General features: G+C 43.0%; 1 protein-coding gene across 11 annotated transcripts in view; it reads left to right on the top strand.

Annotated features, from left to right (window-relative positions):
• LOC120305102 (tenascin-X-like) overlaps positions 1-21,243 on the top strand; it is a 146,875-nt gene that overhangs the window by 58,425 nt on the left and 67,207 nt on the right. For 3 of the 11 annotated variants that reach the window (XM_039336510.1, XM_039336502.1, XM_039336501.1), the window contains 23 exons: positions 698-994; positions 1,171-1,455; positions 1,627-1,923; positions 2,117-2,413; positions 3,290-3,586; positions 3,755-4,051; positions 4,276-4,560; positions 4,719-5,015; positions 5,195-5,479; positions 5,647-5,943; positions 9,289-9,585; positions 9,757-10,053; positions 10,226-10,522; positions 10,695-10,985; positions 11,154-11,450; positions 12,468-12,764; positions 13,141-13,437; positions 16,987-17,283; positions 17,463-17,759; positions 18,843-19,139; positions 19,982-20,278; positions 20,451-20,747; positions 20,907-21,206. In XM_039336510.1, coding sequence (XP_039192444.1) covers positions 698-994; positions 1,171-1,455; positions 1,627-1,923; positions 2,117-2,413; positions 3,290-3,586; positions 3,755-4,051; positions 4,276-4,560; positions 4,719-5,015; positions 5,195-5,479; positions 5,647-5,943; positions 9,289-9,585; positions 9,757-10,053; positions 10,226-10,522; positions 10,695-10,985; positions 11,154-11,450; positions 12,468-12,764; positions 13,141-13,437; positions 16,987-17,283; positions 17,463-17,759; positions 18,843-19,139; positions 19,982-20,278; positions 20,451-20,747; positions 20,907-21,206 — 6,792 coding nt within the window. The remainder of the gene's footprint in view (positions 1-697; positions 995-1,170; positions 1,456-1,626; positions 1,924-2,116; positions 2,414-3,289; positions 3,587-3,754; positions 4,052-4,275; positions 4,561-4,718; positions 5,016-5,194; positions 5,480-5,646; positions 5,944-9,288; positions 9,586-9,756; positions 10,054-10,225; positions 10,523-10,694; positions 10,986-11,153; positions 11,451-12,467; positions 12,765-13,140; positions 13,438-16,986; positions 17,284-17,462; positions 17,760-18,842; positions 19,140-19,981; positions 20,279-20,450; positions 20,748-20,906; positions 21,207-21,243) is intronic. The other 8 variants (XM_039336504.1, XM_039336507.1, XM_039336505.1 and 5 more) reach the window with 8 other exon arrangements.

Genomic DNA, 21,243 nt, shown 5'->3' with positions numbered 1-21,243 from the left:
CTACCAATTTTTCTTCTAATTTCTTTATAACTGTAGCCTTGTTCACTTAATGATACTATTTTACATCACTTTCTGGGCAACCAGTCAACTCTTTGCACCATTACTTTAATTTTATTTCGTTTTATATGCTCACTAAATGAAAGAACACACAAAAAAACCTCAACCAACTTGACAGCGATCACATAACACACTGACAAATGTCCTCCTCTCAGCTTCAATACATGACATCAATAACTGAATCCTACTGTGATCTGATTGGCTCATTGCCGAAACAAGATGACACTTGATTGGCTCTCTAAACACTCATGCTCATTGGCTACAATCAGATAAAGGAAAGCTACCTGATATCAACCTAAGCAAGTTGTGTTTCCATTTTCTGGTTACATGGCTATAACTTTTCATAGAATACAGATAATTGAACAATCTTTGTTGCATCACATTCTTGATTAAATTATCTTTCCATTGATATATAATTTTATGGTACTACTCCAAAGAAAATGGTGTTCTTAGCCATCAAACCTCAAAAATACACTTTTCCCAAAAGGTTTCCACAATTTTGGCCACTACTGTATAACTTCATATTAATATTCTTAGTTTCTTTAATAAGCAGATTGGTTATTGAATGTTTCCACTCCTGGGTTGCATCTCCAACAGTCAGACATTCTAATCAAGCTTTTCTTCCATATTCCTCTCTAAGCTCAAACCACAGAGCCCGAGAAGCCAGCTTCTTTCCAATCCAGCCTGGGAGAACTGTCAGCGCTTGATGTCACAAGTGATTCTGTCCGACTCCATTGGACTGTCCCCACCGGGAGTTTTGACTCCTTCCTGATCCAGTACAAGGATGCAGATGGTCAACCCCAAGCGTTGCCTGTAGAGGGAGACTCCCGTGAAATCACTGTGACCAACCTGGTTCCTTCGCGCAGATACAAGTTCAATCTCTATGGAGTCTCAGGGCGCAAACGCTCCAACCCTATCTCTACTTTTGCCACGACAGGTCAGTTTCAGGCACTTCTCTGCCCGGCAGATTTTAAAACCACGTTAGTATTATTGATTTCCTTAATGTATAGCATATTCGTTGATTTTTCCGTCTACATTTGGATTACATTTGCGACCTCAATGGAATTCTAACCATCCCTTTTCTTTCGTTTTCCGGTTCAACTCGCCTTACAGATTCAGAAGAGCAAATTCCTGTTCAGCCCAGCCTGGGGGAGTTGTCAGTCCTTGATGTCACAAGTGATTCTGTCCGTCTCCATTGGACCGTCCCCACCGGGAGCTTTGACTCCTTCCTGATCCAATACAAGGATGCAGATGGCCAGCCCCAAGCTCTGCCTGTGGAGGGAGGCTCCACTGAGGTCACGGTGACCGATCTGGCTCCTTCCCGCAGATACAAGTTCAACCTCTACGGGGTCTCTGGGAAAAAACGTTCCAGGCCGCTCACCACCGAGGCCACCACAGGTCAGCTTTAGATTTAGCATGGCTTGGCACTCTTCAGATAATATTCTTTCATAGTAACGTTCTTGATTTTCTTAACAACTACCCTTTTTGACCGTTCCAACTTTTGGATTGCATCTCCAACACCAGTGAAATTAGAACTAAGCCTTTTCTTTTTTTCCCCCCCTGTTTTAGTCCGCTTTGCAGACTCAGAGAAGCCAGTTCCTGTTCCACCCAGCCTAGGGGAGTTTTCCATCCTTAATGCCACAAGCAATTCTGTCCATCTTTATTGGACAGTCCCCACTGGGAGTTTTGACTCCTTCTTGATCCAATACAAGGATGCAGATGGCCAACCTCAAGCTTTGCCAGTTGAGGGAGGATCTCATGAAGTTACTGTGACCGGCCTGGCTCCTTCTCACAGATACAAGTTCAACCTCTACGGAGTCTCTGGGCACAAGCGCTCCAGCCCCCTCTCCACTGATGCCACTACAGGTCAGCTTCAGTATTTAGCATGGTTGAGCACTTTTCAGATATTATTCTTCCACGTCAACCTTTGGAAGGTTAATTTGGAAGATTAAGATTTCCTTAACAAGTTACCTTTTTATTGGTTGTTCCACCGCTTGGGTTGCGTCTCCAAGACCAGAGACATTATAACTGAGGCTTTTCTTTCTTTTCCTTGTTTTAGTTCACTTGGCAGACTCTGAGGAACCAGTTCCTACCCAACTTAGCCTGGGGAAGTTTTCAGTTGTTGATGTCACAAGTAATTCTGTCCGACTCCATTGGACTGTCCCCAGAGGGACTTTTGATTCCTTCTTGATCCAGTACAAGGATGCAGATGGACAACCTCAAGAGTTGCCCCTAGAAGGAGACTCCAATCAAGTCACAGTGACCAACTTGGCTCCTTCCCACATATACAAGTTCAACCTCTATGGAATCTCTGGGCACCAACGCTCCAGCCCCCTCTCCACAGATGCCTCCACAGGTCAGCTTCATAAGCTAGCATGCTGTGTACTCAAATCATGATCATATAACATGGGGACAGTGTGACAGGGCAGCTATGAGGACCCATCGTGAGTCCCCTCATTCAGCACTTTAACTTCAAAAGGTCACTGAACGAGTGGTCGTTAAGGGAGGACAGCTTGTATGGCACTATATTGGCACTCACAATGGAGCTATCCTCTTTTTTGCAGAGTTTGATTTGTCTTTTTATCTTCTTTTATTTTATTTTCTATTGTTATTCAGTCCAAAACTTGGCTTTTTCTTTGTCTTTTCTGTTGGTCGGTTCCTGGCAAGGCTTGTTGACTCTTCCTCTTTTGAAACTTTACTGCATCTGAGGGAAATGGCTTGAAGAATTTTTCCCTCCCTCCAGCTCTGAGGGAAGGAAATAAATGCCTCTCTCCCCAGTTTTCTCAGTTGCCTTCTTCTTTCATTTGCCTCTCCTCATCAGGGCAGTCTATCTTTTAGTAATTGCCTTGTTATTTCTCCAGGGCTTTGGCTTCGCTTGTTCAGCCTCTTCTTCATGAGGACTGAGGAAGCAATGCTCCCTGGCAGCCATCTTGCCTTCCTTCCCTCTCCCCTCCTGCCCTAAACTGCTGCTTCATTGAGAACTGTTCTTTGATTGGCAGCTCAGTTGCTATGACAATGGGGAAGGCTGAGAGGGGAATGCAAGCAGGGAATACAGGCACTTTTAAACTGCTCAGGAAGTTCTTCCACAGGGCAGTTCAGATATTATTTTGTATTCATTGTCTTGATCTCCTTAATAAGCAAAAAAAATATTGATTACTCCACCTCCTAGACGGCTCTCCAAGACCAGGAAAATGTAACTAAGTTTTTTTTCTTTTTTTCTCCTCTGTTTTAGCCCGCCTTATAGACATAGAGGAGCCAATTCCTGTCCAATCCAGCCTAGGAGAGTTTTCCGTCCTTGATGTCACGAGTGATTCTGTCCGTCTCCAGTGGACCGTCCCCACTGGGAGATTTGACTCCTTCTTAGTCCAGTACAAAGATGCAGATGGCCAACCTCAAGCGTTACCTGTGGAGGGAGGCTCCCGTGAAGTCACGGTGCCCAACCTGGCTCCTTCTCACAGATACAAGTTCAACCTCTATGGGGTCTCCGGGCGCAAACGCTCCGGGCCCCTCTCCACTCACGCCACCACAGGTCAGCTTTAGGATGTAGTAAGGCTGGAGGCGCTTCAGATATTCTTCCTCCATATTCATGTTCTTAATTTTCTTAACAGTTTTTTTTATTATTGTTCCAGCTTTTAGGTGACATCTGAAAGATCAGGGAAATCCCAACTAAGCCTTTTCATTCATTTTCCTGTTTTAGCCCACCTTCCAGATTCAGAGGAGACAAATCCTGTCCCAACCAGCCTGGGCGAGTTCTCAGTCCTTGAGGTCACAAGCGATTCTGTTCGTCTCTATTGGACCGTCCCCACTGGGAGTTTTGACTCCTTCCTGATCCAGTACAAGGATGCAGATGGCCAACCCCAAGTGTTGCCTATAGAGGGAGACTCCCGTGAAGTCACAGTGACCAACCTGGCTCCTTCTCGCAGATACAAGTTCAATCTTTATGGAATCTCTGGACGCAAACGCTCCAGCCCCCTCTCCACTGATGCTACCACAGGTCAGTTTCAGAAGACATTCTGCCTGGGAGATTTTAAGATATTGTAACATCATATTAGCCTTCCAGATTTTTTTAACAAATAGCATATTTGCTGAACGTTCAAACTGCGGGATTGCATCTGCAGCATCAGTGGATTTCTAACTATTCCTCCCTTCCTCCTTTCCTCCCTTCCTTCCTCCCTTCCTTCCTTCCTTCCTTCCTTTCTTTTTTTTTTCTCATCATAGATTCAAAGGAGGCAATTCCTGTCCTACCTAGCCTAGGAGATTTCACAGTTATTGATGTCACAAGTGATTCTGTCCGTCTCCATTGGACCGTCCCCACTGGGACCTTTGACTCCTTCCTCATCCAATATAAGGATGCAGATGGCCAACCGCAAGTGTTGCCTGTGGAGGGAAACTCCCATGAAGTCACAGTGACCAACTTGGTTCCTTCACGCAGATACAAGTTCAACCTCTATGGGGTCTCTGGGCGCAAACGCTCCAGCCCCCTCTCTACTGATGTCACCACAGGTCAGTTTCAGGATATGGCATGGCTGAGGGTTCTTATGTATTCTCATTCTTGATTTTTTTAACCAGCAACCTTTTTGCTGATGGTTCCAGCACTTGGGTATTATCTCAAAGACCAGGGAAATTATAAGTTAGTTTTTTCTTTTATTTCCTTATTTTAGCCCGTCTTACAGACTCAGAGAAGCCAATTCCTGCCCATCCCAGCCTAGGCGAGTTTTCCGTCCTTGATGTCACGAGTGATTCTGTCCGTCTCCATTGGACCGTCCCCACTGGGACCTTTGATTCCTTCCTGGTCCAGTACAAGGATGCAGATGGCCAACCTCAAGCGTTACCTGTGGAGGGAGACTCCCGTGAAGTCACAGTGACTGAGCTGGTTCCTTCACACAGATACAAATTCAATCTCTACGGAGTCTCTGGGCGTAAACGCTCCAGCCCTCTCTCTACTGATGCCACCACAGGTCAGCTTCAAATGACATGTTACCTGGGAGCTTTTAAGATATTCTAACATCATATTAACATCTCTGATTTCCTTAAGAAATAGCTTAGTTGCTGAATATTAGAACTGCTGGATTTTATCTACAACGTCAGTACAATTTTAACTAAGTCTTTCTTCCCTCCCCCCCCCTCTATATTACAGTTTCAAAGGAGGCTACCACTGTCCAACCCAGCCTAGGAGAATTCTCCGTCCTTGACGTCACAAGCGATTCTGTCCGTCTCCATTGGACCGTCCCCACTGGGAACTTTGATTCCTTCCTGGTCCAGTACAAGGATGCAGATGGCCAATCCCAAGCATTGCCTGTGGAGGGAGTCTTCAATGAAGTCACAGTGACTGACTTGGTTCCTTCACGCAGATACAAGTTCAACCTCTATGGAGTCTCTGGGCGCAAACGTTCCAGGCCCCTCTCCACTGATGCCACCACAGGTCAGCTTCAGGATACGGTGTGACTGGGGGTTCTTCAGATTTTATTCTTCCATATTAACAGTCTTAACTTCCTTAACAAGAAATTTTTTTACTGATTGTTCCAGTTCTTGAGTGACATCTTCAAGAGCAGAGAAATTTTAACTAAACATTTGTCTGCCCCGTTTTAGCTCACCTTACCCATTCAAAGGAGGAAATTTCTATCCAACCCAGCCTGGCGGAGTTCTCCGTCCTGGACGTCACAAGCGATTCTGTCCATCTCCATTGGACCGTCCCCACTGGGAACTTTGACTCCTTCCTGGTCCAGTACAAGGATGCAGATGGCCAACCTCAAGCGTTACCTGTAGAAGGAAATTCTCGAGAAGTCACCGTGACCAACCTGGTTCCTTCACGCAGATACAAGTTCAACCTCTATGGAATCTCGGGGCGTAAACGCTCCCGGCCCCTCTCTACCGATGCTACCACAGGTCAGCTTCAGGAGTCAATTTAGGTTGAAGCCATTCAGAAATTGCAGACTCATTTTAACATTCTTCCCCTCAATTAGCAGCTTTGATGTGTGAGATGGTTCCCCTGTTTTGCAATTCCTCGTTTCATATTCCTAATCTTGGACTTTTTTCAAATATTTGGTGATTTTTCTTTCCTGTTTCACTTTTGCTGTTATCTTCTTCATTGATTTATGCCTGATTCTACAGCCATGAGTTTGAGAAGTTACATAATCGGCTTGTGAATGAATGATTCAGTTTTTTCTTATGGTGCTCCAGATTTCCATCCTATGAGCAATGAGTTTTCTTCTCCAATCAAATTATAAAGTTCTAGGTGCATAGTTGGTGTTCATTAGATTTACAGGTCCAAAAGTCTTTATCCATGAATCTGTTTCTTTCATGTCTTTTTGTTGGCCTCTCTCCCTCCTCCATAACTGTCTGTCTACCCGTCTACCTATCTTACTGCGCATTGCTCAAATTGCAGTCTAGTTTAGTTGGGTAACAGTTTTCAACTTTGAGTTTATTAATCTGGAAACAATGAGTTTATTTTCTGCTAGTGTGGGAATAAAATGGCTTTTACTTAATCTGTGTGAGAGTGTAGTTCCCGCTTCAATTATAAAATTTGGAGTCCCTTGCACATTTACTCACAGAGAAGGGAAACTGAGGGACAGAATGCTAGTCACTTTGTTTTGTATTAGAACTAAAGTTCTGCTTTTTAGTTCTTTTTCAAAGTTTTGCGTGTTATCTTTGACAAAATTAGATGGCCATGTAGAAAAATTCATTTTGCTAAATTCCAGACTAGCAGAATTAGATTTTCGTGTTGTTAGTCTTTCAACTTTGGAACTTGTAATGGGACTTTCCATTAATTAGGGCTTTGTAGAAGTAGAATGCATAGCATAAAGGGTGAATAAAGAAAGAACACATAGGAGCAAGCTAACTGTTGTTGTAAGTTGCGAAGTCGTGTCTGACCCATTGTGACCCCATGGACAACGTTCCTCCAGGCCTTCCTGTCCTCTACCATCTTCTGGAGTCCATTTAAGCTCACACCTACTGCTTCAGTGACTCCATCCAGCCACCTCACTCTCTGTTGTCCCCTTCTTCTATTCCCCTCAATCTTTCCCAGCATTAGGCTCTTCTCCGGAAAGTCCTTCCTTCTCATTATGTGGCCAAAGTATTTGAGTTTCAGCTTCAGGATCTGGCCTTCTAAAGAGCAGTCGGGGTTGATCTCCTCTAGGACTGACCGGTTTGATCACCTTGCAGTCCAGGGGACTCGCAGGAGTCTTCTCCAGCACCATAGTTCAAAGGCCTCAATTCTTTGGTGCTCAGCCTTTCTTATGATTCAACTTTCATAGCCATACATTGCAACTGGGAAAACCATGGCCTTGACTATGCGTACTTTTGTTGGCAGGGTGATGTCTCTGCTTTTTAGAATGCTGTCTAGATTTGCCATAGCTTTCCTCCCCAGGAGCAAGCGTCTTTTAATTTCTTGGCTGCAGTCCCCATCTGAGGTGATCTTGGAGCCCAGAAAAATAAAATCTGTCACTACCTCCATTTCTTCCCCATCTATTTGCCAGGAATTGAGAGGGCCGGATGCCATGATTTTGGTTTTCTTAATGTTGAGTTTCAAGCCAACTTTTGCACTCTCCTTCTTCACCCACATCAAGAGGCTATTTAGTTCCTCTTCACTTTCTGCCATTAGAGTAGTATCATCTGCATATCTTAGGTTGTTGATATTTCTCCCAGCAATCTTAATTGCAACTATCACTTAATTAATTCTTTACGTGTTGCTTTTGATGAGTGTTATGAGCAAAAAGCCTTGAAAACACTTCAGATTACTTAATGAGAAATAGCTTCCCAATCTATTTTATTGATAAATACTTAAAAATGCATTTCCTGGTTTTTTTTTTAACTTAAAAATTGACAGCCCAAAACACGACAGCCAAAAAAATACTTTAAAAATGGCAACTTATTTGCCTTCTTCTCCTTTCCAAGTCTCACTGTCTAAATATTTTACCTGGAGAGGAGTTTACTGGTTATGGAGGAGGGGAGGTTAGGTTTTGTCACTTATAGATAGGCATATCTGGAATTCTAATTTTTGTTGTTGTTTGAAACTTTCACAACCAGACTTCACATTACAAACAAGAACAGGATTACCAAGAAGGTAATGCTAAGCTTCCTAAAATGGTCCTCTTCAAATTATCATAGGGATCTCTTCCAAAACAGGCACATGGCTGCCAAAACTTTTGCACCCTCTCAATTTTTTAGGCATTTTAGTAATCAATGTCAGAGCATGCCCACTCTTATTGCACTGAGATAACCCAGGGGTAAACACGGTAAACAGTTGTCTATATAAAATGGTGGTTTATCTTACAATATCTACAATACCATACACCAGGAACAATATACATACACATGTTAATACAGCAGTCTCCATCCCACAGCAGTTACAGCAGGAAACAGAAGCGAGAACACACATCTGCAGAGTCTTCCCTTTTATACAAAGCTCTTTAAGGGGCACAGACCCAGCTGGCTCTTAAAGGGACATAGACCCTGCTGAGTCATTCCCATCATTACATCATATATCTTATATCAGCTGGTTAGCTTTTAAACCATTACCTTGACAATCAATTACATCAATTGCTATATTGCAGGATCCAATCTGGATCGGTCATCGGGACCAATCTTTTGGACTCATGCTGGAGCCCATTCTCAGGGAACTTTTCTCTTGCAGAGTGTGTGTCTCTCTCTCACATTCTGGTGAGAGAAGCACCTTGAGGATATGGGCTCCAGCATGAATCAGAAAGCCTGGAAGAGAAAAACTCTGGTGCTGATAAATGACCCAGATTGGATCCTGCAACATTATCCCAGAACACACATATTTGCCTTCATTTGTAATTGCTATATTATTGATAAAAAGCCCAAAATACTTTCTCACATGCTGTATATACTCATGGTTAAGCCGAGAATTACAGTTGCCAAAACTTGCCCCCCAAATTGGGTCCGGCTTATCCGTGAATGACTTTATCCATGAGAATATACATTAATACATTTTTTAAAGTACCCATGTATCCTGTATATCCATGGATATCTGTGGTCAGTAAGTGAGGATCACCTGTATTACTTTTTATCCAAGAAAGCTCAGGAGAAGGACAGAATTTATTCCCCTATAAAACCCTACCCAGGAAAATTTTAAAGTCCTTTATTTTTAAAGGGTTCTCCTTCCCTAAATTTTATTTTACTTTGTGGTTTGAAGTATTTAGAAAATACAGAACGACAAAAATGAACCATCACTGCTGTTTCCACAATTTGCCACATTTCTTCCTGTTTTAGCCCATCTTACAGGTCCAGAGGACACAAGTCCTCTTCAATCTAGTCTTGGGGAGTTGTCAGTCCTTGACGTCACAAGTGATTCCGTCCGACTCCATTGGACCGTCCCCACCGGGAGCTTTGATTCCTTCTTAATCCAGTACAAGGATGCAGATGGTCAACCCCAATCGTTGCCTGTAGAGGGAGACTCCCGTGAAGTCACTGTGATCAACCTGGTTCCTTCACACAGATACAAGTTCAACCTCTACGGAGTTTTTGGGCGCAAACGTTCCACCCCGCTTTCCACTGATGCCACCACAGGTCAGCTTCAGCATTTAGTGCAGTTGGAACTTTTCAAATACTTTAACTTCATATTAACTTTCTTGGTTTCCTTAACAAGCAGCAATTTTTACTAAATGTTGCACCTTCTGGATCGCATAGCCAACATCAAAGCTCTTATAACTAAGCCTTTTTAAAATTTCTCTGCTTTAGCCCACATTAGAGACACAGGGGAACCAATTCCTGTTCAACCCAGCCTAGGAGATTTCTCCATCCTTGATGTCACGAGTGATTCTGTCCGACTCCATTGGACCGTCTCCACTGGGAGTTTTGACTCTTTCCTGATCAATTACAAGGATGCAGATGGCCAAGCTAAAGCATTACCTGTGGAGGGAGACTCCCGTGAAGTCACAGTGACCGAGCTGGTTCCTTCACGCACATACAAGTTCAATCTCTATGGAGTCTCTGGGCACAAACGCTCCAGCCCTCTTTCCACTGATGCCACCACAGGTGAGCTTCAGGAGACATTCTGCCTGGGGATTTTATGACATTGTAACATCATATTAACTGTATTGCTTTCGTTAACCAATAGCACATTAGCTGAATGTTTCAACTGCTGGACAGCACATTGAACATCAAGGCTAATATACATATTTCTTTTCTTTCATTTTCCTGTTTTTAGTGCACCTTCCAGATTCAGAGCAGCCAATTCCTGTCCAACCCAGCCTGGGGCAGTTCTCAGTTGTGGATGTCACAAGCGACTCTGTCCGACTCCATTGGACCATCCCCACTGGGAGCTTTGACTCCTTCCTGATCCAGTACAAGGATGAAGATGGTCAACCCCAAATGTTGCCTGTGGAGGGAGGCGCCAATGAAGTCACTGTGACCAACCTGGCTCCTTCTCATAGATACAAGTTCAACCTCTACGGAGTCTCTGGGCACAAGCGGTCCAGCCCCCTCTCCACAGATGCCTCCACAGGTCAGTTTCCGGAGTGTGAATCATCTCTTCTATCTTCATATTAATGTTCTCTACCTTAACATTAACATTCTTTTGCAAGGAACATCTTATTGAATCTTTCGGCTCCCAGGTTGCATCTCCAACAGCCAGACATTTGAACCAAGCATTTTTCTTTTCCATATATTTGTTTTAGCTCAAATCACAGAGGAGGCAATTCCCATCCAACCCAGCCTAGGGGAGTTCTCTGTCCTTGAGGTGACAAGTGATTCTGTTCGACTCCATTGGACCATCCCCACTGGGAGCTTTGATTCCTTCCTGGTCCAGTACAAGGATGCAGATGGCCAACCTCAAGCGTTACCTGTGGAGGGAGGCTCCACTGAGGTCACAGTGCCCAACCTGGCTCCTTCTCGCAGATACAAGTTCAACCTCTATGGGGTCTCCGGGCGCAAACGCTCCAGGCCCCTCTCCACTGACGCCACCACAGGTCAGCTTTAGGATTTAGTATGGCTGGAGGCCCTTCGGATATTCTTCCTCCATATTCATGTTCTTGATTTCCTTAACAGTTTTTTTTATTATTGTTCCAGCTTTTAGGTGACATCTGAAAGATCAGGGAAATTCCAACTAAGCCTTTTCATTAATTTTCCTGTTTTAGCCCACCTTCCAGATTCGGAGGAGACAAATCCTGTCCAAACCAGCCTGGGCGAGTTCTCAGTCCTTGAGGTCACAAGCGATTCTGTCCGTCTCCATTGGACCGTCCCCACTGGGAGCTTTGACTCCTTCCTGATCCAGTACAAGGATGCAGATGGCCAATCCCAAGCATTGCCTGTGGAGGGAAGCTTCAGTGAAGTCACAGTGACCAACCTGGCTCCTTCTCACAGATACAAGTTCAATCTTTATGGAATCTCTGGGCACAAACGCTCCAGCCCCCTCTCCACCGATGCCACCACAGGTCAGCTTCAGGATTTAGCATGTCTGTGAGCTTTCCATCTCTTTTATTTATGTATTAACATTTCTAATTTCCTTCCGGCCCAAAGGATACAAGAAGCATATTTGCTAAATGTTCCATCACCTAGATCAGGGGTAGGCAACCTTGGCCTCTTTTATGACTCATGGACTTCAACTCCCAGAATTCCTGAGCCAGCATGGCTCAGCTTGTAAACCTCTCCCTTTTCCTTCAGCATGGCTGGCTCAGGAATTCTGGGAGTTGAAGTCATCGAGTCATAAAAGAGCCAAGGTTGCCTACCCCTGACCTAGTTGTAATCTCCAACATCAATGCAACTGTAACTGAGCCTTTTCTTTGTCTTTTGGTGAAGGATTTCGGAGTCCTAGTGGACAATGATCCAGCAGTGTGCTGCAGCTGTCAAAAATGCTGGCACAGTTCTAAGACTGCATGAACAGAGGGCTAGAATCAAGATCACGTAAAGTGTTAATGCCACTTAACCATGCCTTAATGAGGCCACACTTGGAATACTGCATCCACTTTTGGTCAGCACAATGTAAAAAAGATACTGACACTTTAGAAAGAGTGTAGAGAAGAGCAACAAAGATGATTAGGAGGCTAAAACAGATAAAGAAAGGTTGCTGGAATTGGGTATATCTAGTTTAATGAAGAGAAGGACGAGGGGGGACATGATAGCAGTGTTCCAATATCTCAGGGGTTGCCATAAAGAAGAGGGAGTCAAGCTATTCTCCAAAGCGCCTGAAGGCAGGACAAGAAGCAACGGATAGAAACTAATCAAGGAGAGAAGCAACCTGGAATTAAGGAGAAATTTCCTGACAGTTAGAACAATTAACCAGTGGAACAACCTGCCTCCAGAAACTGTGAATGTTCCAACACTGGAAGTTTTAAAGAAGAGACTGGATAACTATTTGTCTGAAGGGTTTTCTATCTCTGCAGGTGTTTGGACTAGAAGATCTCCAAGGTCCCTTCCAACTCTACTTTTCTGTTATTCTTTCTCTATTTTAGCCCATACTACAGACATAGAGGAGCCAATTCCTGTTCAGCCCAGTCTAGGGGAGTTCTCCGTCCTTGATGTCAGAAGCGATTCTGTCCATCTCCATTGGACCGTCCCCACTGGGAGATTTGACTCCTTCCTAGTCCAGTACAAAGATGCAGATGGCCAACCTCAAGCATTACCTGTGGAGGGAGACTCCCGTGAAGCCACAGTGACCGACCTGGCACCTTCCCGCAAATACAAGTTCAACCTCTATGGAGTCTCAGGACGTAAACGCTCCAAGCCCCTCTCTACCGATGCCACCACAGGTCAGCTTCAGGGTACAGCATGGCTGGGGGCGTTTTCTAATAATATTCTTCCACTGGAAAACACTGGAAGTTTTTAAGAAGAAACTGGACAGCCATTTGTCTGAAATGGTATAGGGTGTCCTGCCTGAGGGGGGGTTGGACCAGATGACCTCCAAAGTCCCTTCCAACTTTATTATTACTATTGTTGTTGTTGTTGTTGTTGTTGATTTGTTGTTATTATTACTATTACTGTTGTTGTTGTTAATATTATTATTATTATTCCATATCTTGATTTTCTTAACCAGTAACCTTTTTACTGATGGTTCCAACGCTTGGGTGTTATCTCAAAGACCAAGGAAATTATAAGTTGGCCTTTTCTTTTATTTCCTTGTTTTAGCTCGCCTTACAGACATAGAGGAGCCGATTCCTGCCCAACCCAGCCTAGGAGAGTTTTCCATCCTTGATATCACGAGTGATTCTGTCCGACTCCATTGGACTGTCTCCACTGGGAGGTTTGACTCCTTCCTGGTCCAGTACAAGGATGCAGATGGCCAACCTCAAGCGTTACCTGTGGAGGGAGACTCCACTGAGGTCACATTGACTGACCTGGCTCCATCCCGCAGATACAAGTTCAACCTCTATGGTGTTTCCGGGCGCAAACGCTCCAGGCCCCTTTCCACAGATGCCACCACAGGTCAGCTGCAGCAAGCAGAGTGGTTATGGGCTTTTTAGCATGTGTACCTTCCTATTAACCTTCTTGGTTTCTTTAAGCATTGCTCTCATCTAAGTGTCTGCGCAACATGAATAAGTTGCTTTTCAGTAGCCCCTGCTAATTGGATCTTTTACTAATATTTTACAGATATTACAAATAGCCAGCCGTACCAATAGGCTGAAGACCAGCTTTTATCCATGGGCTGTCAGCATTTTGAATGGGACATAATTTTATGCATGACAGACTCGTGAGGCCAGCATGCTGTGCAGTTAGCTCACAGGGTGTAATAAATTGGGGGTTTGTAGTCACTGTGAGTTGTGGGGGGGGGGCACGGAGGGAGGCTCAGCCAATTTCACTGTATACATGTTATACTTTGATAATAAAAGTTCATTCATTCATTCATTCATTCATTCATTCATTCATATTCTGTTGAGTTCTGGGGGTGTTTTTTTGCCTGTCTCTTTTTTTCTTTTTCTCCTTCCTTCCTTCCCTCTCCATGTTCCTCAAGTAGTAACCCATTCATCTGCTCATTGAACATACGTTTTCTTCCTGCCCCAAAGGTGTAGGTCTGGTGCCACTGGCTCCCTGGACAATCTTTTGTTCAATTGAGCCGTCATTATAGGTATATTAAGGGGTAAATTCCCTTAATTTTTTTTTATTGAAAGTTTTTTAAATTTTACAAAACAAATCCCCTCCCCAACCCCCCCCACCCTCCCAAACCCTCCCCCAACCTTCCCAGAGCTGAGTACAGGCTTAATTAAAATTTTTCAGAAAAAGAAAAGAAAAACTTAAAACACATATAAATCCTAAACAAATCTAAATACATTAAATTAAATAGGTTATCTTCTCTAAAAAATAATAATTGCAATCATTAAACACATTATAATATACTCTAAACATTTTCTAGTATCATACTTATATTATTATCCATCATTCTGTATAAACTCCCTCCAAAACACAAATTTAAACATTACTTTCTTTGAATATCTATACCTACAATATAAAATCTAATCTCTCCCTCTTTCTTTATCCTAGAACACAAAATAAACATATAAACCTTCATTATACCATTAAAACTAAATACTCTTTGAATACTTAAACTAAATACTTAAACTTAAACTTCTTATCTAAGATTTTCATTCAATCTCCATAATCTTCTCTCCTATAAAAAAAAAAAAAACTTAAAAGACATATAAATCCTAAACAAATCTAGGTACATTTAATTAAACAAGTTATCTTCTCTTAAAAATAATAATAATGATAATAAAAAAATAAAAAAAACCCAATCATTAAACACATAATATACTCTGAACATTTTCATATCATACTTATATTATTTTCCATCATTCTTTATAAACTCCCTCCAAAACACAAATTTGAACATTACTTAAAACATTAGAATTCCCTTATACACATTTAAATCTTTACCAATAACAAATTCCATCCACAATAAACACATTCCTTATCAGTCTCTCTTGTCCATAAACCATTAAAATTCCCTTATACACATTTAAATCTTTACCAATAACAAATTCCATCCACAATAAACACATTCCTTATCAGTCTCTCTTGTCCATAAACCTCAAAAGAAGTGCTTTGAAAACTGCCCTTAAAGCTAACTCCAAAAAGTTTGTAAATCTTGCTTCTCCCACAGACTCAGTACTCTTTTGAATACTTAAACTAAGTACTTAAACTTAAACTTCTTATCTAGAATTTTCATTCGATCTCCATCCTTGTCAGTCTCTCTTATCCATAAATCTCGAAAGAAGTGCTTTGAAATCTGCCCTTAAAGGTAGCTCCAAAAAGTTTATAAATCCTGCTTCTCCCACAGACTCAGGAGCCAATACTTGTGAGGCTTCCTTAAACTCCTTCTTCTGTTGCTCTTTTTCTTTACGATTATATGTTGCACGAGTTGTCCTCTGCTCCTTCATCTCGACTTGTTGAGGCCCCTCAAACTGAGATTTCCCATTTTTCATTAATATAGGCTCTTCAGACTGCAATTCTACCCTTAAAGGTTGCTCCAAAAAATTTATAAATCCTACTTCTCCCGCAGATTCAGAAACCAATAGTTGTGAGGCTTCCTTAACCTTCTTCTGTTGCTCCTTTTCTTTACAGTTATATGTTGCACAGGTTATCCTCTGCTCCTCCATCTCAACTTGTTGAGGCCCCTCAAACTGAGGTTTCCCTCAAACTGAGATTTCCCTTACTTTTTTTTAATGGGAAAATGGATTCCACAGTGTAGTGGCTAATCTGGACCTTGAATGATTGCTTCAGAGTCTTGTAGAAAGACAGGGAGATGTAGAAAACCTCTTTTGTCTTCTCTTGAGACCTTTACCTCTTGTGATCAAAGAGTTTACAGATGCTGACATTACCCAGAGATGGCTGGTTATATTCTGTTCAAGCATGGATTCTCCCTACTTCAACTGCCCTATGTTGAATCCAAGTTTAAATACAGTTGTCCTTTTAATCCATTTCTCAGTTCCAGTGCACCTTGCTGGTCGTCAGGATTTCCCCAACTCCATTAACAGAAACACTACCTAAGTTAGTTATTCATTTTCAAAAGTTGGGCTGGTAGCTCCTTGATTGCAGAAATTTATTGCTGGGGATTTTATGTAGATTTCATCTCTTAGGGCTATAGCCAGCTCATAGGCATAAATAACCCACATTTGTTAATGAGTTGATTGCAGAAATGGCAACAGAGCCAAGAACAATAAACGTATTTTTAATGTAAGGGACTGAAATTTCACCATCTCCATATCGTCTCTAAATATGACAAGAAAGAAAGAAAAAAAGAAAGAAAGAAAGAAAGAAAGAAAGAAAGAAAGAAAGAAAGAAAACATTATCAAGCAAAGTACCAGCACCTGAATTTATTTATTCATTCAATAATTTATATAGCCACCAATCTTATAAGCAATCTTCAGTGGCCCCCAGTCAAAACTTAAAACAGCGTAAAAGCCATATTAAAATTATAAACACTAAACCAGTGTTTCTCAACCTTGACAATTTTAAGGCATGTGGACTTCAACTCCCAGAATTCCACAGCCACATGCCTTAAAATTGTCAAGGTTGAGAAACACTGCACTAAACACATCAGTTGTGTAGACAGGAGAAAGGTTATGGCAGTGGTGGCGAACCTATGGCACGGGTGCCAGAGGTGGCACGCAGAGCCCTCTCTGTGGGTACACACGCCGTTGCCCCAGTCCTAGGCCTTCAGCTGAGTTTTCTAAAATCTTTTCGTTTTAGGCCTCCACCGCCGTGTGCAAGAAAAAAAAAAAGGTTCAATCAATCCATCAATTTCAACTTCTCGTGGGGAAAAAAAAGATCTTGAAAAGTTGAAATTGATTGACTGAACTTTTTAGTCCCACCCAGTCTGCCGTTACCACCGTAGCCACATCCACCCAATGGGCCACACCCACCCAGCACTTGACGATGCATAAGTGGGTTTTGGGTTGCAGTTTGGGCACTCGGTCTCTAAAAGGTTCACCATCACTGGATTATGGTAACAGTTTCCCATTTGTTTCTATATTCTAGCTCCTATTCCAGATGGTGAGACAGCAGTTCCTGTTCAACCCAGCCTGGGGGAATTCTCCGTGTTTGATGTCACAAGTGATTCTGTCCGTCTCTATTGGACCGTTTCCACCGGGAGATTTGACTCCTTCTTGATCCAGTACAAGGATGCAGATGGTCAACCCCAAATGTTGCCTGTGGAGGGAGGTTCCCGTGAAGTCACCGTGACCAAGCTGGCTCCTTCTCGCAGATACAAGTTCAACCTCTATGGAGTTTTGGGGCGCAAACGTTCCACCCCACTTTCCATTGATGCCACCACAGGTCAGCTTCAAGGATTTAATGCAGTTGGAATGTTTCAAATACTGTAACGTCATATTAACTTTCTTGGTTTCCTTAACAAGCAGCAATTTTTACTGAATGTTGCAGCTTCTGGATTGCATAGCCAACATCAAAGCTCTTATAACTAAGCCTTTTTTTTAAAAAAAATTTCTCTGCTTTAGCCCACATTAGAGACACAGGGGAGCCAATTCCTGTCCAACCCAGCCTAGGAGACTTCTCAGTCCTTGAGGTGACGAGTGATTCTGTCCGACTCCATTGGACCGTCCCCACCGGGAGCTTTGACTCCTTCCTGATCCAGTACAAGGATGCAGATGGTCAACCCCAAGCGTTGCCTGTGGAAGGAAACCTCAATGAAGCCACAGTGACCAACCTGGCTCCTTTACGTAGATACAAGTTCAACCTCTATGGAGTCTCTGGACGCAAGCGCTCCGGCCCCCTGTCCACCGATGCCACCACAGGTCAGCTTCACAAGTCATCTTGACTGTTGCTGTTCAACTCTTGTGTCATCATGTAAACATTCTTTTTTTAAGATCTTTTTTTTTATAAAGATTTTTTTTTCATAAACTTATGTTAATTTTTCCAATCAACGAGTTGTCTGGAGTTTGCTATGCTAATACATGTTCAATTCCTAATCCTTCATTCTTTCCTCTAGCCCAGTGGTTCTCAACCTTTTTAATGCCGCGACCCTCAACCGGTCGTAAGTCGAGGACTACTCAACCGGTCGTAAGTCGAGGACTACTCAACTGATGCAGCCGTTTGCAGAATGGGACTTTTGGCGGGCTCAGCAGGGCAGAGACAGCCTGGACATTTTCTATTGGCTTTTGAAAGGCAATAGAATTAGACTCTATTCAAGAGAGTCTATTCTATTGGCTTTCAAAAGCCAATAGAATAAAAGGGAGTAGCACAGCTAAGGAAAAGGGGAAAAAATGGCAGACTGTGTTGTTTGGCCACCCCTGTGAAATGGCCGTTCGACCCCAAATGGGGTCCCGACCCACAGGTTGAGAACCACTGCTCTAGCCAACAATAAAATAGGTCCCAAATTTGATAATAGTCTGTATCTTCTTTATCTTTCAACCTCATAGTTAATCTGTCCATCTCTGCACATTCCAATATTTTCCTGATTATTTCTTCTTCTGATGGCAATCCTTCATTCTTCCAGTATTGTGCAAAAATTATTCTCGCTGCTGTGGTGATGTGTAAGATTAAATATAATTTCTGCTTATTAGTCTTTTCAGGCATAATACCTAGTTAAAAAAGTTCAGGTTTAAAATCCACTTGTTCACCCAATTTTTTTTTTAACTACATATGTAGCTTTCTCCAGTAGTCCACCAAATGTGATAGTACGTGCCTATGTTATGTTTACATTTCCAACATCTATCTGACATATTTTTAAACATTTTTGCTAATCTTGCTGGCGGCAGGTGATGTAAACATTCTTGGTTCCTTTTATACGCAGCCTTGTTGCTGAATGTTCCTGTTGCTGGATTGCATTTCCAACAAGCAGTTCTAACCAAACCTTTATTTCCATATTTCTCTTTTAGCTCAAATCACAGATTCAGAAGAGGCAATTCCCGTCCAACCAACCTTGGGAGAGTTATCCGTTCTGGACATCACTAGCAATTCTGTCCGTCTCCATTGGACCGTCCCCGCTGGGACCTTTGACTCCTTCCTGGTCCAGTACAAGGATGCAGATGGTCAACCCCAAGTGTTGCCTGTGGAGGGAGGTTCCCGTGAGGTCACCGTGTCCAATCTGGCTCCTTCCCACCGATATAAGTTCCTCCTCTACGGGGTCTCTGGACGCAAAAAGACCAGCGTCCTCTCTGCTGATGCCTTTACAGGTCAGAGACAGTAAGAAGTCCATTGGAAGCTTTCCGATTCTGTACTACCATTTTTAATTTTTTAAAAAATGTACTCCATTTTAATTTTTCTTGAGTTCTTTCTTCTACTCCTGCTGCTGAAGTAGTCACATCATCCACATTCACTGTTTTTCCAGCTTTTGACGAAGCATAAGGTTTTTAACTTCTCTCTTTGTGGGTTTTTTATCTCCTCTACTGACACACAGATGAGGATTTTTTTTCCTTACAAATTATCCATCTGATATCATTTCGTAAGGATCCTTCATTTCTCCCTATAAATGTAGAAGCATCTTCTTGCAGCCCTTTGCATGAAGCCTCCTGTTTTTTTAAACACATTGTCAACGCTGCTAACATTGGATGTTCTTGCTTTGACAACACATGGAGATGCAGCCTTTTTCTTTCTTATACTTTACTCTTCGAATTAGATGGGGGAGGGGGAGGAATGTGATGGGAGTTAGTTAAACATACAATATTGTAATAAGAACTGATAAGGGATGGCGGGAGAAAGATTTGGGCAGAAAGCCAGCACTTCAAACCAATTGGAGAATGTGATTTAATGACTGTTAATTGTGGGAGGGAATTGCGCTTTGATCTATGTGCTGAAGGGAGGGGAAGTCAGATTCTGGCTTCAATTATGTATGTGCCAAAGCTATGCTGCTCAATTAAAGATTTTTTAAGATACAAAAATGCCTCAAAGTTCTTTGAAAAGTTTCATTTTTCGGAACCATGACACACATTGCTGCCTTACTTAATTTTTCTTAGCACTGTAGAAGAGTTGTACTAAAAGACTTATCTTTTATGGCTGCTCCCTTCATCTGATTTAGACCCATCTTCAAAGGCAGAAGATGCAATTCATGTCCAACCTAGACTTGGGGAGCTCTCCATCCTTGACGTCACAAGCGATTCTGTTCGTCTCCATTGGACTGTCCCCACCGGGAGCTTTGACTCCTTCCTGATCCAATACAAGGATGCAGATGACAAACCTCAAGCGTTACCTGTGGAGGGAGACTCCCGTGAAGTCACAGTGACCGAATTGGTTCCTTCACGCACATACAAGTTCAATCTCTATGGAGTCTCTGGGCACAAACGCTCCAGCCCTCTCTCCATTGAGGCCACCACAGGTGAGCTTCAGGAGACATTCTGCCTGGGGATTTTATGACATTGTAATATCATATTAGCTGTATTGCTTTTGTTAACCAATAGCACAATAGCTGAATGTTTCAACTGCTGGACAGCACATTGAACATCAAGGCTAATATACATATTTCTTTTCTTTCATTTTCCTGTTTTTAGCGCACCTTCCAGATTCAGAGCAGCCAATTCCTGTCCAACCCAGCCTGGGACAGTTCTCAGTTGTGGATGTCACAAGCAACTCTGTCCGACTCCATTGGACCGTCCCCACTGGGAGCTTTGACTCCTTCCTGATCCAGTACAAGGATGCAGAAGGCCAAGCCCAAATGTTGCCTGTGGAGGGAAACTCCCATGAAGTCACAGTGACCAACCTGGTTCCTTCACGCAGATACAAGTTCAACCTCTATGGGGTCTCTGGGCGCAAACGCTCCAGCCCCCTCTCTACTGATGCCACCACAGGTCAGTTTCAGGATATGGCATGGCTGGGGATTCTTATATATTATCATTCTTGATTTTTTTAACCAGCAACCTTTTTGCTGATGGTTCCAGTGCTTGGGTGTTATCTCAAAGACCAGCGACATTATAAGTTAATTTTTTACGTTTATTTCCTTATTTTAGCTCGCCTTACAGAGTCAGAGGACCCAATTCCTGTCCAACCCAGCCTAGGAGATTTCACGGTTCTTGATGTCACGAGTGATTCTGTCCGTCTCCATTGGACCGTCCCCACTGGGACCTTTGATTCCTTCCTGGTCCAGTACAAGGATGCAGATGGCCAACCTCAAGCATTACCTGTGGAGGGAAACTCCCGTGAAGTCACAGTGACCGAGCTGGTTCCTTCACGCAGATACAAGTTCAACCTCTATGGGGTGTCCGGGCGCAAACGCTCCGGGCCCCTCTCCACTGATGCCACCACCACAGGTCAGCTTCAAGATTTAGTATGGCTGGAGGCCCTTCA

The sequence above is a fragment of the Crotalus tigris genome, unplaced genomic scaffold (genome assembly GCF_016545835.1).
Source record: "Crotalus tigris isolate CLP2741 ecotype Arizona unplaced genomic scaffold, ASM1654583v1 scf7180000017666.379230911805:20528666, whole genome shotgun sequence".
NCBI classification, from domain to species: Eukaryota; Metazoa; Chordata; class Lepidosauria; order Squamata; family Viperidae; genus Crotalus; species Crotalus tigris.
Note: the sequence above shows the minus strand (reverse complement) of the source record. Positions and strands in the feature narration are given on the sequence as shown.